This window comes from Pristiophorus japonicus, chromosome 15 (assembly GCF_044704955.1).
Source record: "Pristiophorus japonicus isolate sPriJap1 chromosome 15, sPriJap1.hap1, whole genome shotgun sequence".
Taxonomy (NCBI): Eukaryota; Metazoa; Chordata; class Chondrichthyes; family Pristiophoridae; genus Pristiophorus; species Pristiophorus japonicus.
Window position 1 is genome coordinate 39,342,245 of NC_091991.1, and position 14,832 is coordinate 39,357,076.

General features: G+C 43.8%; 1 protein-coding gene across 2 annotated transcripts in view; it reads left to right on the forward strand.

Moving 5' to 3' along the window:
- Nucleotides 1–2,198: 2,198 nt before the first annotated feature.
- Nucleotides 2,199–14,832, forward strand: part of asz1 (ankyrin repeat, SAM and basic leucine zipper domain containing 1) — a 129,009-nt gene continuing 116,375 nt past the window's right edge. Inside the window, exon 1 of one of the 2 annotated variants that reach the window (XM_070901617.1) lies at nt 2,199–2,356. In XM_070901617.1, the coding sequence (XP_070757718.1) occupies nt 2,258–2,356 (99 nt within the window). In that variant the 5' untranslated portion in view covers nt 2,199–2,257. Of the gene's footprint in view, nt 2,357–2,389; nt 2,729–14,832 lie in introns of those variants that run through there. The other variant, XM_070901618.1, reaches the window with a different exon arrangement.

Genomic DNA, 14,832 nt, shown 5'->3' on the forward strand with positions numbered 1-14,832 from the left:
GTTCACAATTCTCTGCGTGAAGAAGTTTTTCCTCATCTCAGTCCTAAATGGCTTACTCCTTATCCTTAGACTGTGACCCTGGTTCTGGACTTCCCCAACATCGGGAACATTCTTCCTGCATCTAACCTGTCCAATCCCATCAGAATTTTATGTCTCTATGAGATCCCCTCTCATTCTTCTAAATTCCAGTGAATATAAGCATAGTCGATCCATTCTTTCTTCATATGTCAGTCCTGCCATCCCGGGAATCAGTCTGGTGAACCTTCACTGCACTGCCTCAATTGCAAGAATGTCCTTCCTCAGATTAGGAGACCAAAACTGTACACAATATTCAAGGTGTGGCCTCACAAAGGCCCTGTACAACTGCAGTAAGACCTCCCTGCTCCTATACTCAAATCCTCTCGCTATGGAGGCCAACATGCCTTTTGCCTTCTTCACCACCTGCTGTATCTGTATGCCAACTTTCAATGGGCCATGACTCCCAGGTCTCGTTGCACCTCCCCTTTTCCTAATCTGTCACCATTCAGATAATAATCATGGGTGCAAAACCAGGCAGGACCTCATGATCCTGAGCCAGCTGAATTAGCAAGCCACAGAAATTTGCTAGCCTGCCACAGCAGTGCGCATCAGGCTAGTTGTGGCTGGGGGCTTCACTGAACAGGATCTCGGACAATTACTTGTGCCCGTTTATTAAGCACTGCAAAATGCACATTAAGCCAGCTTGGTTACATCAAATTATATTGTGATGCATGTCATCTGCAACTGTGTAGTCTCCCAATGCCATCCTAATTCTTCTTTTTTCCTCTTAACTCCAGGTCCTGCTCAACAGCCAGAGTCGCCAACCCCCACCCTCCAAAGAAGACATCTCAGAGGAGGAGAATTTTACTGAGGAGGCTTCATCATGTACTATTTCACTCTCAAGCACAGATATTGGCATCACACTTGGGTTAGAGAGTGAGGGGGAGGGGTCTGCACATGGTAATGCACCTTGTACAAGTACGCAGGAGCAGGTACTGGTGGCAGGGAAAGCTGGTGACAGTTCGCCAGAGGGAAAGGTCCTCCCCCAGCTATGCGAAGGAGGACCGAGTTGAGGATTTCAGGGGCACTGCAATGAGAAGGAAACAAATTTAAGGTGATTGGCAGTAGAACCAAAGGCGACATGAGGAAAAACCTTTTTACACAGCGAGTGGTTAGGATCTGGAATACACTGCCTGAAAGGGTGGTGGAGAGAGATTCAATTGTGGATATCAAAAGGGAATTGGATAAGTACCTGAAGGATAAAAAATTGCAGGGCTATGGGAAAAGGGCGGGGAGTGGGACTAGCTGATGCGCTCTTGCAGAGTGTCAGCATGGGCTTGGCAGACTGAATGGCCTCCTTCTGTGCTGTAACCATTCGATGATTCCAAAGTGATCAGCCCCAGCCCCAGCCCCAGCCCTAGATGAGTGACAGTGATACAAAATCTCTCAGGGAGTCAACACATTTGCTCACTTCCCACCCAAGTGGGGGCAGGGAAGATGGCAGATTCTTTGCCAACAACAAGCAAACATTTGGGAATTGGCTGATCGGAGGTCAAGACTCAAAATTAGTTTTTTTTTAAAAAGGAAGCTATTTAAAAAAGGGTCTGTGTGTTTAAAGAGTTCATAACTCCACAGAGTTTTAAAAGTTTGGCTGGAGTTGAAAGATAATCCGGGTTCTTTTTTTAAATGTGAACAACGGTAGAGGAAGAGACGTTATAGAAAAGTGAATGACTGACAGAGAGAAGGGCAACTGAACTTCTGCTTTAGCAGAGGTTTTTTTGAGATAAATGTTTGGAAAGGATAAATAACTAATATAATTGCACAGAGCTGACAGTATTACTAAACTAAAAACAATAACTCTCCCACCCAAAGAAACTAATGCTATTTTACACTATCCAACAACAGAAATCTTTCGAGTTCCTTGTCAAGAGCCTTTACCCAATAAACATTGAGCTTCATTAAATTATGATCAAAACCATAAGAAGAAACTATTTAATGTTGATTATACATTGCACATCATGTCCTCTGGTCCTAGATCTTTGATTTTTTCTTAAGAATATCTTCCATTCTGATCTGCTTCTGGCATTTACAAATCGGGCGGGGCCCGAGGGAGGAGTTTGGGCGGGGCCCGGGGGCGGGGCCAGGGGACGAGTTTGGGCGGGGCCCGGGGGCGGGGCCAGGGGAGTTTGGGCAGGGCCAGGGGACGAGTTTGGGCGGGCCCCGGAGACCTGGAGTTGGGATGGCGGTCGTCCAATGTGTGGCTGCTGGCGCTGAGTTGGAGGATTCAGACGATGGCTGGTACCTGGGCTGTGAGCGTTTCGATGACCTGAACATAACGGTGAGGAGAGAGAAACAAACAAACAAACACCCAGAGAGAGAGAGAGAGAGAGAGAGCGCGCGCGCGCGAAACATCGAGCGAGAGAGAAAAACATCCAGACAGACAGACAGAGAGAAAGAGAAAGAGAGCAAGAGAAAGAGAAAGACAGACCCAGAGAGAGAAACATCCAGAGGGACGGAGAGAAAGAGAGAAACCCTCAGGGAGGGAGAAAGACCCAGAAAGAGAGAAAAACACCGAGAACAAGACCTAGAGAGCGAGAGGGAGAGAGAGAGAGAGAGAGAGAGAGAAGCACCCAGAGAGAGAATATCCCCCACCCGCAGAGATACCTGAACCCAGACACAAAGGGAGAGTGAGAGGCCCTACCCTGACACGGTAAGAGAACTGCCCTGATTAGACAGTAAGGAGAGGAATTGTCCCAACCAACAGTGAGAAATTCCTCAGCTTTCACAAGGGGAGAGAAGTATCCCATCCCAGACACAAGCAGTGAGAAATATCCCCACCAAAATGTGAGGGAGAGAGAAATACCAGACACAATCCTTGTACAGTAAAGTAGGCAGACAAATTCCACACACTGCAACTCTTGCACTGTGCACGTAGTACAACACTACTGTAAGACACACATCGTACATGCTAATATTGACACTGAGGAGGGAGAAATAGATATCATCCATGCTGACCCTCTCTGAGGAGACAGACAGGTACTACACATCTAATTCTTCATCATAGGCAGTACCTTGAAGCGAGGGTGACTTGCTTCCACGCCAAAAAGGGATGAGTTCACAGGTCTTACAATGAAGGACCTAATATTCCTGATCCCAAACTACATCTTGGAGGGTGGAAGATGTCTGTGTTTGGATTTTTTTAACGTGTGGTGGCCGTTGCACACCAGCCACCACATGGGCTTGACAGAGCTAGGCCTTAGTCCAGTGGCAAGGATTAACCAAGACGAACTGGAGACCAGCTCTGCTGCACAGACCGAGCGTGCACACATATCGCAGTGTGGCTGCCCCTGGGCCCTCTCCTCTTTTGGACCCCAGACTCGCACCTCTCCTGGGCCCCGGTCACTTCCATCTACAAATTCTTGCCGCTCCTGCTGTGCCTGTCCGCACTGCAATCAGCGACCTGGCTTTGCAGCCATCATCCTCCTGCAGCAGCACGCGCAGCTCCTTGCAGTGGTATGCCGCCGCACACTGCTCCCTCCAGTGGCCCCGGCCTGTTGATGGTCTTGTAGGCCGGGACCGCGCTGATTTCTGGGCCGGGCCGTCGCACGCTGCGCCCTCTAATACAGTGAGGAGGAAGACACAGTGAGCAACACCTCACCCCAAACCCACTTACAGGAGCGAGAGACAGCTAACTCTTCCCAACACGTGCTGAGCAATCACCTTGCTGTCTCCCGCTGGGTGGAGGGAGGTAGACAGCGATCACGAAAACACCCAACGCACAGTGTGGAGGGGGACACCGAGCCCACTCCCTCACCAAACGCAGAGCAAGGAAGGAAATACAAGCATTCTAAATGCAGTGAAGTGGCCTTGCATGGCATTAACAGCTTAATTAATCCAAATTCTGATTTAAAAAAAAATACTCACGTGCATATTTATTAACCTTGCCTGTGTTTTAAGGGAAGTGCCTGTGGATGTTCTGGTGACCTTGTGCTTACCTGGATAAAAGAGGAGAAAGAGATAGCCAAACAAACCCCTCCCCCCAACATACAAGACAGGGAGACACAATCATACATAGAAAGAGAGCACCATCTCAAACACAATACACGCACACATGGAAGCCCCATGCACACAAAAGACACAAGGGAAATAATCACATTTGGAGACCCCTCCCAGACACTTAACTTCTGACACACAAAGAGAAAGCAACACCCCCCTTCCCCCCAAAATGCATAGAAAGAGGAGAAAATTACTGATATTGTTTGAAGATGTTTAACTAGATGCTCCTGGTGTCCTGACCAACATTCCTCCCTCAACCAGTACTAAAAGGAAAGAGGATGCTCATTTATCTCCTGTTTTTGGGGCGCTGTTCGTGCAGAATTGCTCCATTTGCGTACATAATAATGAGCAAATGCTTAAAGTGTTGTCACACATTTCTCTATTCTAATGGAATTAACTGGTTTAAGAACCATTTCGATTAAAATAGTGGGGGAGCAATGTCTCATGAAAGTATTATAAGAACATAAGAAATAGGAACAGGAGTAGGCCATGTGGCCCCTCGAGCCTGCTCCACCATTCAATAAGATCATGGCTGATCTGATCATGGACTCAGCTCCACTTCCCCGCCCGCTCCCCATAACCCCTTATCGTTTAAAAAAAAACTGTCTATTTCTGTCTTAAATTTATTCAATGTTCCAGCTTCCACAGCTCTCTGAGGCAGCGAATTACACAGATTTACAACCCTCTGAGAGAAAAAATTCTTCCTCTTCTCTGTTTTAAATGGGCGGCCCCTTATTCTAAGATCATGCCCTCTAATTCTAGTCTTCCCTATCAGTGGAAACATCCTCTGCATTCACCTTATCAAGCCCTCTCATAGTCTTATACATTTCGATAAGATCACCTCTCATTCTTCTGAATTCCAATGAATAGAGGCCCAACCTACTCAACCTTTCCTCATAAGTCAGCCCCCTCATCCCTAGAATCAACCTAGTGAACCTTCTCTGAACTGCCTCCAAAGCAAGTATATCCTTTCGTAAATATGGAAACCAAAACTGCACACAGTATTCCAGGTGTGGCCTCAGCAATACCTTGTATAGCTGTAGCAAGACTTCCCTGCTTTTATACTCCATCCCCTTTGCAATAATGGCCAAGATATCATTTATTCATTTATATAGTAGTCATTTCTGTCACAGTGTCACACTCGCCTCTGAGTCAGAAGATTGTGGGTTCAATTCCTACTCCAGAGACTTGAGCACAAAAATCTAGGCAGACGCTCCAAGCAGTGCTGAGGGAGCACTGCACTGTTGGAGGTGCCGTCTTTCGGATGAGACATTGAACCGAAGCCCCGTCTGCTCTCACGTGGACGCAAAAGATCCTATGGCACTATTTCGAAGAAGAGCACGGGAGTTATCCCCGGTTTCCTGGTCAATATTTATCACTCAATCAACATAACAAAAACAGATTATCTGATCATTATCACATTGCTGTTTCTGGGAGCTTGGGGCTTGTGTGCAAAATTGGCTGCCACAGTTTCCAACATTACAACAGTGACTACACTACAGAAGTACTTCATTGGCTGTAAAGATGTCCGGTGGTCGTGAAAGGTGCTATATAAATACAAGTCCAATGGAGGAAGTGCATCCGGGAGGGCGCTGAGCACCTCGAGTCTCATCGCCGAGAACATGCAGAAATCAAGCGCAGGCAGCGAAAAGAGCATGCAGCAAACCAGTCCCACCCACCCTTTCCCTCAACGACTATCTGTCCCACCTGTGACAGAGACTGTGGATCTCATATTGGACTGTTCAGCCACCTAAGAACTCATGTTGAGAGTGGAAGCAAGTCTTCCTCGATTCCGAGGGACTGCTTATGATGATGATGATAAATCCAAGTCTTTTTAAATAATTCATTGTGTGAAGTGTTTTGAGATATTTAAATGTGAAATATGCTATATAAATCTGTATTTTTAGTTAACAAGCATAATTTATTGGTTATAGTTAACAAAAAACACATTTCTTGGTAGCTGCTTCACTGTGGTGACAGCATCCTTTTGAGGTCTTTCAGAAATTGTGCACCCTGAACTGTATCAGCTAAATTCTGCTGGTGTCCTGACCAACATTCCTCCCACAACCAATACTAAAATGAAGTGTCAGCCGTGGCTCAGTGAGTCGCACTCTCGCCTCTGAGTCAGAAGATTGTAGGTTCAAGTCCCACTCCAGATACTTGACCAACCAGTGCTGAGGGACTGCTGTGCTGTCAGAGGTGCCGTTTTTCATATAAGACATTAAACTGAGATCCTGTCTGCTCTCTCAGGAATGTAAAAGATTCCATGGTGCTATTTTGATTGCTGTATTCATTTGGCTGCCACATGTCCTACATTACAATACTACACTTCAAAAGTACTTAATTGGCTGTAAAGTGTTTTGGGGCGTTTTGAGGTCGTGAAAGGTGTTATATAAATGCAAGTCTTTAAATAAAACATTTTTTTAAATTCTCTCTCGCTGTTGTGTAGACAATTTCCCTCAAGTCAATTCTTCTGATATTCTAAAAATAGTTAAAAGTAGAATGGATCATTCCGTGCACGGGATATAATTTATTCGTTTGATTTGTGGATGAGGAAGACTATGGTGAAGAAAAATAATCCCACTTTGATTTTGAAGGAGCTAACTGATTTTATATATTTCAACTACAGTATTTTCTAACAATTTGGAAAATATATTTTTGATTCTTGTGCTGAATGATGCCAAAGAACGCAAAGTAATGTTTAATAAAGTTAAGATTTCATATAACATGAAGGCTTAATTTAGATACTTCCCTTTTTTGGCCTTCTCTCGGCACCAAAATTGTTCTGGCTAAATGACTTCCCCTCTGGCGATAGTGCACTGGCCCAGAATTTGCGGTTGGGGGCTTCCCATGGACGATACCTCCGACCGCAAAAATTTTGATGAAAGTCCCTGGTGGTTCCGGAGGTTCGGAGACTTGTGGTCCTGGGCCTTGTACACACCACTGGGATAAAGTGGGCCAGCTACCACTAGAAACACACAATCACTGAAAATACATTAAAAAACACTAGATATTTTAAATTAATCAAAATAGAATTTAATTAATTACTTAAAACAAAAATGTAATTAAAAAAGATTTTACATATTTTAAAGGGTCTAAAATAAACTTACCTTATTTAATAGGATTTTAAATGTTTAAATTATTGAAAAAAATGTATTCTGTGCTTTAAAAGTCTTCTGCTGATAAAAGCAGGCCTTGCACTTGTTTTTATCAGTCGTAAGAATTTGACGGAAATTTTCTGGGCTCTCCGCCCACAGAGGCCCTTTAGTTTCGGAGACGTGCGATCTGCCAAGAGAATCACAAGTTCTGGGTTTAGGCGCATGAGCTTTGCATGCCTTAAACTCTGAACTTGCGGGGACCCCACTGGCACATGCGCACCTCATCCCCGCCCGTGGGGAGTGTGAATTCAAGCCCAGGCAATGCGAAATCTTGGCATTCTGGTCGATCCAGAGTTGAATTTCAAAACCTACATCTGTCCTATTAACAAGACTGCTTAAGTCCATCACCACGATGTTCCCTTCTGCCGCTGAAACTTTATTCAGGATTTTGTCACCTTTTAGATTCAATTTCTCCAGTGTGTCTTTGCTGGCTTCCCATCCTCTGCAATTCATAGATTCCAACTTGTCATAGAGTGTTTATACATAAATAATATAGAACAGGACTGGAAGTGGAATTCATTGTTTCACAGAACCTGGTAGACTGTTCCAACAGGTGGCAGTGAAGTACAGAACAGTGACAACTAAAGTTTCACTGCCACCAGACACGCCCTCGAACGGGCCAACAACCGGCACCCATAACGGAGTGCCGTGCTGCAGGATGGCGGTCTGGTCGAGGCAAGGGCCACCATTGTTGGGCCGACAGAAGAGTCGGGTGACAGAAAAATATGGCGGCCCACGGTGCAAACAGTCTCCCCTTTAAGCAGTGGATGTCCAACCTCGCCGCCCACGGGGCAATTTCCAATTTCCCCTGCGGGGCGTGAAGCGGTGAGAGGTCGGCGAGCACAGCGCTGATGCGGGGCGTGGCACTACCGGCACAGCGACCCCAAACTTCCGGGGTAGACCCCCGGAGGCGCTAATGGGGCTATAAAAAAGGGAAATTTCCCCCCCCCAGCCAAATCTCGTCACCTGACTCGGTGAATGGAGTGAGACTCCTTGGAAGGGGTTGTCTTATACCACTTTAGTTGGGCACAAGACGGAGAGTACATCCAGTGCAGTGCCAAAGCTGGTTGGACCTTTTGGCTGGTTTGTAAAACCATCCAATCATTTGGAGAGTGGCGATTCTCTTCTGTCTGCTTTCTAAACATTTGTATTGTTAACTATTAGGGGGAAAGAATTCTGCCTGTGCCTGTACCATGACAACTGGCAAGAAGCTGTAATTACAACTTGACAAGTTTACATAAGCAGTTCCATAATAAATGTGGTCATAGGAATTTATAATGGTCATGTTAAAATAAGTGTAGAATGTGTGACTTTAAAATGGGGATTGGATTACATTTGCATGCCCTAGTATAACTGGCCTCCGCCCGCTCACCCCACTTCACCTGAGGGCTGCACTTAATCCTGACTCCTCATCTGCTACTCCATGGGAGATCGACTAATAATTACTAAAAGTTTATAAATAACTTGTGCATCAAAAGTAACACGAATTGCATGTGGACATCTTTCCCGGAACCATCGTTGGTGTCTGAATAGATTCTTAATTTGTAAAATTTAAGGTTGAATTATAAAAGCATTCTATTCAACAGGAATTATTTAACCACAAAGGTTATAAAACATATATCACATGAACTTGGCAAGAGCTGCTTTGTCAAAATGATATTCTACTTTGTGGAGAAGCAGCTTCTTTAAAAATTGGGCGTCAGTAAATACCAGCAGAGTATTATTTTTCAACTCATGATATCAGGACTGACAAAAATACATTTGTTCAATTGCTCTTTGGTCATGATGAATCAGAGCAACAGAAATGTTAAGTGAGCAATTAGCCTTAACTTGCAACCGGGTCTCCATGAATGCTGCTCTAAGCTATCTGAAGGCATTGTACAAGTGAGCTCCAGGGTCGAGGTTTGCAGATTATTCTTTGGCCTTTCTCAGAAGAGGTGTCCATTTTTCACTGTGCACCTTTCCTTATCATAATGGATGAAGTCAGGACATTGGAACCGAAGTGAGGAGGGTGATCTAGCATCTTTGTGGCACGACTTGTTGGCAGTCCAATGCACTATCCAATTTTAATATTTAAAAATTCTTGTCCTCCTTTTTCCCTCACTGCTTCTCCCTCCTAGAAAGGCTCCTATCCAGCAATTTAGGGAAAGACTGGGAAGAAATTTGTGTTGCAATTGTTTTATTGCTTCGTTCCCCACCTCGATTTAAAATATATAAACTGTGGCTCGAGATAAGTTAGGGATCTGATTGGCTGAGAAATATTGTAAAACTGAATATAAACATAAGGTCAGTATTTCAAAATCATTCTTTTATTGTTCTGCATCAGAGCTGCTGATGCAAGGTCAGGAGAATTGTTCGAAGCAATATAAAATATATTGAAACAATTTTATGTTTGCTTAAATACCCGCAGTCTAATGCCAGAAATAAAGTGGTTACTGAACCTTAAGGTTAAGTCTCTGCTATGGTATTCAGCTTTATCGTGTCCCAAACTGCTTTTTGATGTGATAGGACGTACAACATGCGTTGTTGCCTAATTTTAATAGAATTGAAGTTAATTTAGCAGACTAGGCTAAATGGATAGAAGATTGCTTTGCAGTAGAGCATGAGTTCCAAAGCCTCTAATCACTCACATTTGTAAAATAAAATAATAAACTTGTGATTTATTAATAATTCTCAGAAGTAGGATCCCTGATGACTTAGCTAGCTAAACCAATAATTAACTGAGCTATATATACCAGCTTGAAGGGATATGTTTGATCCCTAGTCTGTCCTGAGTAAGGTCACTGCAATCGACAAGCTCTAGATCAAGGAGAGGAAAATCAGCAAGAGTTCCTGTGACCAACCACCCTTGCGAGGAAATGCGCATGTGTGGAGGTCAGGTGAGACCCAGATCTGACTTGGCTGTGGGCCCAAACTGGCTGATTGTCCAATAGCCTGCCAACACTTACTGTCTTGGCATACATGAAGAATGGCCATTTGGATAAGATACTTGAGGGTGCCAGCGCTGTGGAAGCATACGCCAGCAAGAACCAAGCTTTCAAGAGAGGAAAAAAATTAATGGTAAAAAGGAGGATGCAGAAGAACATTTTTTGAAAAGAGATTTATATCCTTTCAGCATTTTATTTTGGGCTTTGGAGGTGACCAGTTATTTGAGACCATCCTTGTTTGTTTAATAATATACAAAAGCAAAATACTGCGGATGCTGGAAATCTGAAATTAAAACAGACAATGCTGGAAATACTCTGCAGGTCCGGCAGCATCTACGGAGTGAGAAACAGAGTTGACGTATCAGGTTGAAGACCCTTCGTCAGAACTGGAAAAAATTAGAGATGGAACAGATTTTTAAGCAAGTGTAAGGACAAGGAAAGTGGGGTGGGGGGGGAAGGAGGGAAGGAGGGAGGGAAAGAACAAAAGGGAAGCTCTGTGATAGGATGGAAGGCCGATTAAAAGACAAAAGGGATGATGTAAGGCAGAAGGAGATGGTAATGGGGAAAATTAAGAAACAAATGAGTCTAGATGAGATGGAAATGGCAGAATCATCAACAGCTGCTATGGGGGGGGGGGGGGAGAGGAGAGGAGAGGAGAGAAGAGAAGAGAAGAGAGAGAGAGATACATACATACATACATATGTTATGGTCTGAAATTGTTGCTCGATGTCGAGTCCAGAAGGCTGTAAAGTACCTAATCAAAAGATGAGGTGCTGTTCCTCGAGCTTACGTTGAGCTTCGTTGGAATAATGTAAGAGGCCAAAGACAGAGAGGGTGGAGTGGAGTGGAGAATTAAAGTGACACATGACCAGAAGCTCAGGATCACGCTTACGGACTGAAGAGGTGTTCTGCAAAGCAGTCACCCAATCTGCGTTTGGTCTCCCCAATGTAGAGGAGACCGCATCGTTAGCAGCAAATACAGTATACTTATTTGTTTAGTTGTCTGCTTAGTGAGTGAATCACTGTTGCAGAGTGTGCTGCATGTTGGTGGTAAATAAACTGCTTTTATAGTTGGTTGTTAAAATTTACAGTTAGAATGAATGAATTGTTAACCAGTGAAGATCATATCTTGTTTTTCGTCATCAAAGATGAAGCTTACTGTACAGCGCTTTTACTGTTTGTTGTTTAATGACTTGAAATGTTAATGTTTGCTTTAACTCTTGCCCACTCATTGGCTTCATCTATCAGTCTTGTGGGTTATCTTTTTATAACTGCCTAATTTAGATTCTGGATCTCTAGCACCAGTAAAACAGTTTACAGTGTTCACGGTGCTATATCTAGCTTCCTTATCCTGGCAACAGTCTTGTAGATCCAAAGGAAATCAATAGGTCTACCAGGATAAGGGAGCCAGATTTCAGAATGTAACTGCCAGGGCTGGCTCACAGACATTGGTACCAGGTACCCAAATTAACATCTTTTAATATAAAAGCAGCTTATTTTAGATTCGACCTTATTGCAGAATGTAGCTTTGTTACTTGTCAGAACTGTTAAACTGCAGTAATTTTTTTAATTGTTTGCGCAATGATGTGGCAGTGTAAAAGAAAACCGAAGCAGAAGAGTTCTAGATGGGAGAGTGAAGTTTATAAAGTTCAAATTTTCATTTCTGTTTTCTAAATACACTTGTGTCTCAATCTTTAGCGCTCTAAGGGATTTATTTATAAATACAGTGGTACGTGCAGTTCACTTACTGCTAATGAGCTGGCAAATCAGACTACTAACAGTACTAGCTTTATATTTGTTTGATTTTCTTGGCATTTGAAAGAGAGTTCTATTGCAGGCGCATGTTTGTAGTCAACCACCTCATCGTTTCTACGCATAGTAGATCAAAACCTCTTGATAATTTTGTCTTCACAATTTTTGAAAGCGTTCTGTGCCAGACTCTAGTGGTTTAGGCCTATTCCATAAGTAGTTTTATTAAACTGCACCCAGTTGTCTTATTTGTGTTCATAGGCATACTAAAGTAATTTAACATACCAAGTACTAGCAAACTGTATGTTGAATAATTGACAGCATGTTATGTTTATCTGCTGGTTTTTGAAGTAATGTATTTAATATATTTACCCATGTCTTCCAATTATAGTTGAGTTGGTTTGGTGACATCCTTTTTATTTTACCAGTCATGTTAGTTTGTAGTTGCCTTTTTGTTTTGCTTGTTCCACATATGTACTCATGCCAAATTTTATAGAAGAATTTACTAGAGGCCTTACCTTTTGTGTTAGTGCAATCAAGAAAAAAGACAGATTACAATGGTCTATTTTGATCTTTCAGCTATGAACATAGTTATTATGGTATGGCAAGTGGTACAAAATTGTGTGACTTTTCCTGTCATATACCTAACAAGATTTTGGCATTTGACTTTGTGTTATACAGAAAAAAAATACAAATCCATCAGATGATTTTGTGTTGACAGTATGTTGCATAAGCAGTATGTGTGCGCACTATGTCCGTGCAGCAGAGCTTGGTCTCCAGTCGTCTTGGTTAACTCTTGCTACTGGATCAAGACCTAGTTCTGTCAAGCCCGTGTGGTGGCTGGTGTGCAACGGCTACCCCACGTTAAAAGAATCCACGCACAGGCATCTTCCTGTGTAGTTCAATATGTAGTTCGGACCTAGAATGTCAGGTCCCTCATTGAAACACCTGTGAACTCATCCCTTTTTGGTGTGGAAGCAAGTCATCCTTGATACGAGGGACTGCCTAATTCTAAAATACTGTAGATCAAATGTATAAAATTAATTCTGACTCTTAAGATATTTCAAGCAATCTTAGGTTGTCATGATCATTGACAGTTAAATTCTCTGGCTTTGAATAAGGTCGTCGTAACTTAAATCAATTTTTTTTAATTGTAAATTCTGATTGATAATATGGTTAATGTTCTGTTAATGTTTAGGCTTTGGGAGAAATTAAAGTGGGTATTATGGCGGAAGGGGTGGGCACTCTTGTGATTCCCACAGCAGTTATTAGCCTGACAATGTTGTAGTACTGATGCTACATAAAGATGAACAGTGGAGGTCAATTTGGGAGTGGGGACTAGGATTTGTACATGAGCACTGTTAGTTTATAAAGCAAATGGGTATTTAAAAATGAAAACTGTGTTAAATTTATCAATTATCCATGGGTACACTTTGCAGTTATTGACATAACACTTACATTTTTATTAAAAGATACTGTTACACTGAGTAACAACATTACAGAATAGTAAAGTAGCATCAGTGGTGGTGAGTCAAGGTCTGAGGACATTTATTTAGTTGGCAAAAGTGGGTGCTTTATACCTTTCTTGTCCCACATCCACTCCTGCCCCTGTATCATTCCACTGGTCACCATGAAAGGGGGAATCAACGGAAAACAAGCAGAAAGACATTGACCGGAATTTGCGGTAGTAATAACGGTGAGGCTGTAGGCGCACTCCGTTATTACTATGCAAAACTGACAGCAACTTTTGGCATCTGCAGAGGTTGCTGTTGGTGATGCCCTGCTCCTCCACAGTGTGTGCTGTTGTAGTCTTCGCAGATGGAATCATTAGAAATCACTGGGCCTGAAATCCCGATTCTGGGCTTCCCACAGGCGCTCGCCTGATAAGGAAAAAGACCCGCACCTACCTCTTGCTCCTGTGCCCTCCAGCGATTCCGGTTGGAGGTGTAAAGTCCTTACTCTACAGTATGAAACCACACGAGGCACATTCTGGGGACAAGGTCACTCTGTGACCTTAATTCTTTATTCACAGGACTCCAAAGACGATCCCTGCGTGGGACCTCCCTTTTTATACCTGTGTGATCAGGTAAGGAGTTTCTCCCACAAGTTCACCCCTTGTGATCAAGGTGTGCATCTAGGTTGAGTGTATACAGTAATACAGTGGTGTTACATAGTGGTTACATACATGACATCACCCCCCCCCACCCCCCCGAAGTCTTATTGGGATCATAGGTTTAGTCTTTCAGGTGGTCTACACTCCCTCATGGAGCGCCGCAGTTGGGGCTCTGGTTGTTGGACACTGACGTGAGTGTCTGTCACCTGTGGTGATTCCGGCCTGACCGCAGGGACTGTGCATTCTTCTGATTGCTCTTGTTGCTCGTTCACTGGCGGTGTTGTGAGCTCCATCTCATTGTCTTCTTCAGGTTCCTCCGTGTCGATGCTGAACCTTTTTTTTTTAACTTGGTCCAGATGCTTACGGCATATCTGACCATTGTTGAGTTTTACCACAATGACCCTATTCCCCTCTTTGTCAATTACAGTGCCCTCAAGCCATTTGGGCCCCATGGTGTGATTGAGGACGAATACAGGATCATTTATTTCTATACATCTCCCCCTCGCATTACGGTCATGGTACTCATTTTGTGACTTGCGCTTGCCCTCAACTATGTCGGTCAGGACTGGGTGAATGAGGGACAACCGAGTTTTGAGTGTCCATTTCATGAGTAGCTCTGCGGGCGGGACCCCCATGAGCGAGCGCGGTCGGGATCGATAGGCCAGCAGGAGATGCGATAGGCGGCATTGTAGGGAGGGTCCTTGAATCCTGGGCATACCTTGCTTAATGATTTGGACTGCACGTTCCACCTGGCCATTGGAGGCCGGCTTGAACGGCACAGTCCTGACGTGGTTGATGCCATTGCCTGACA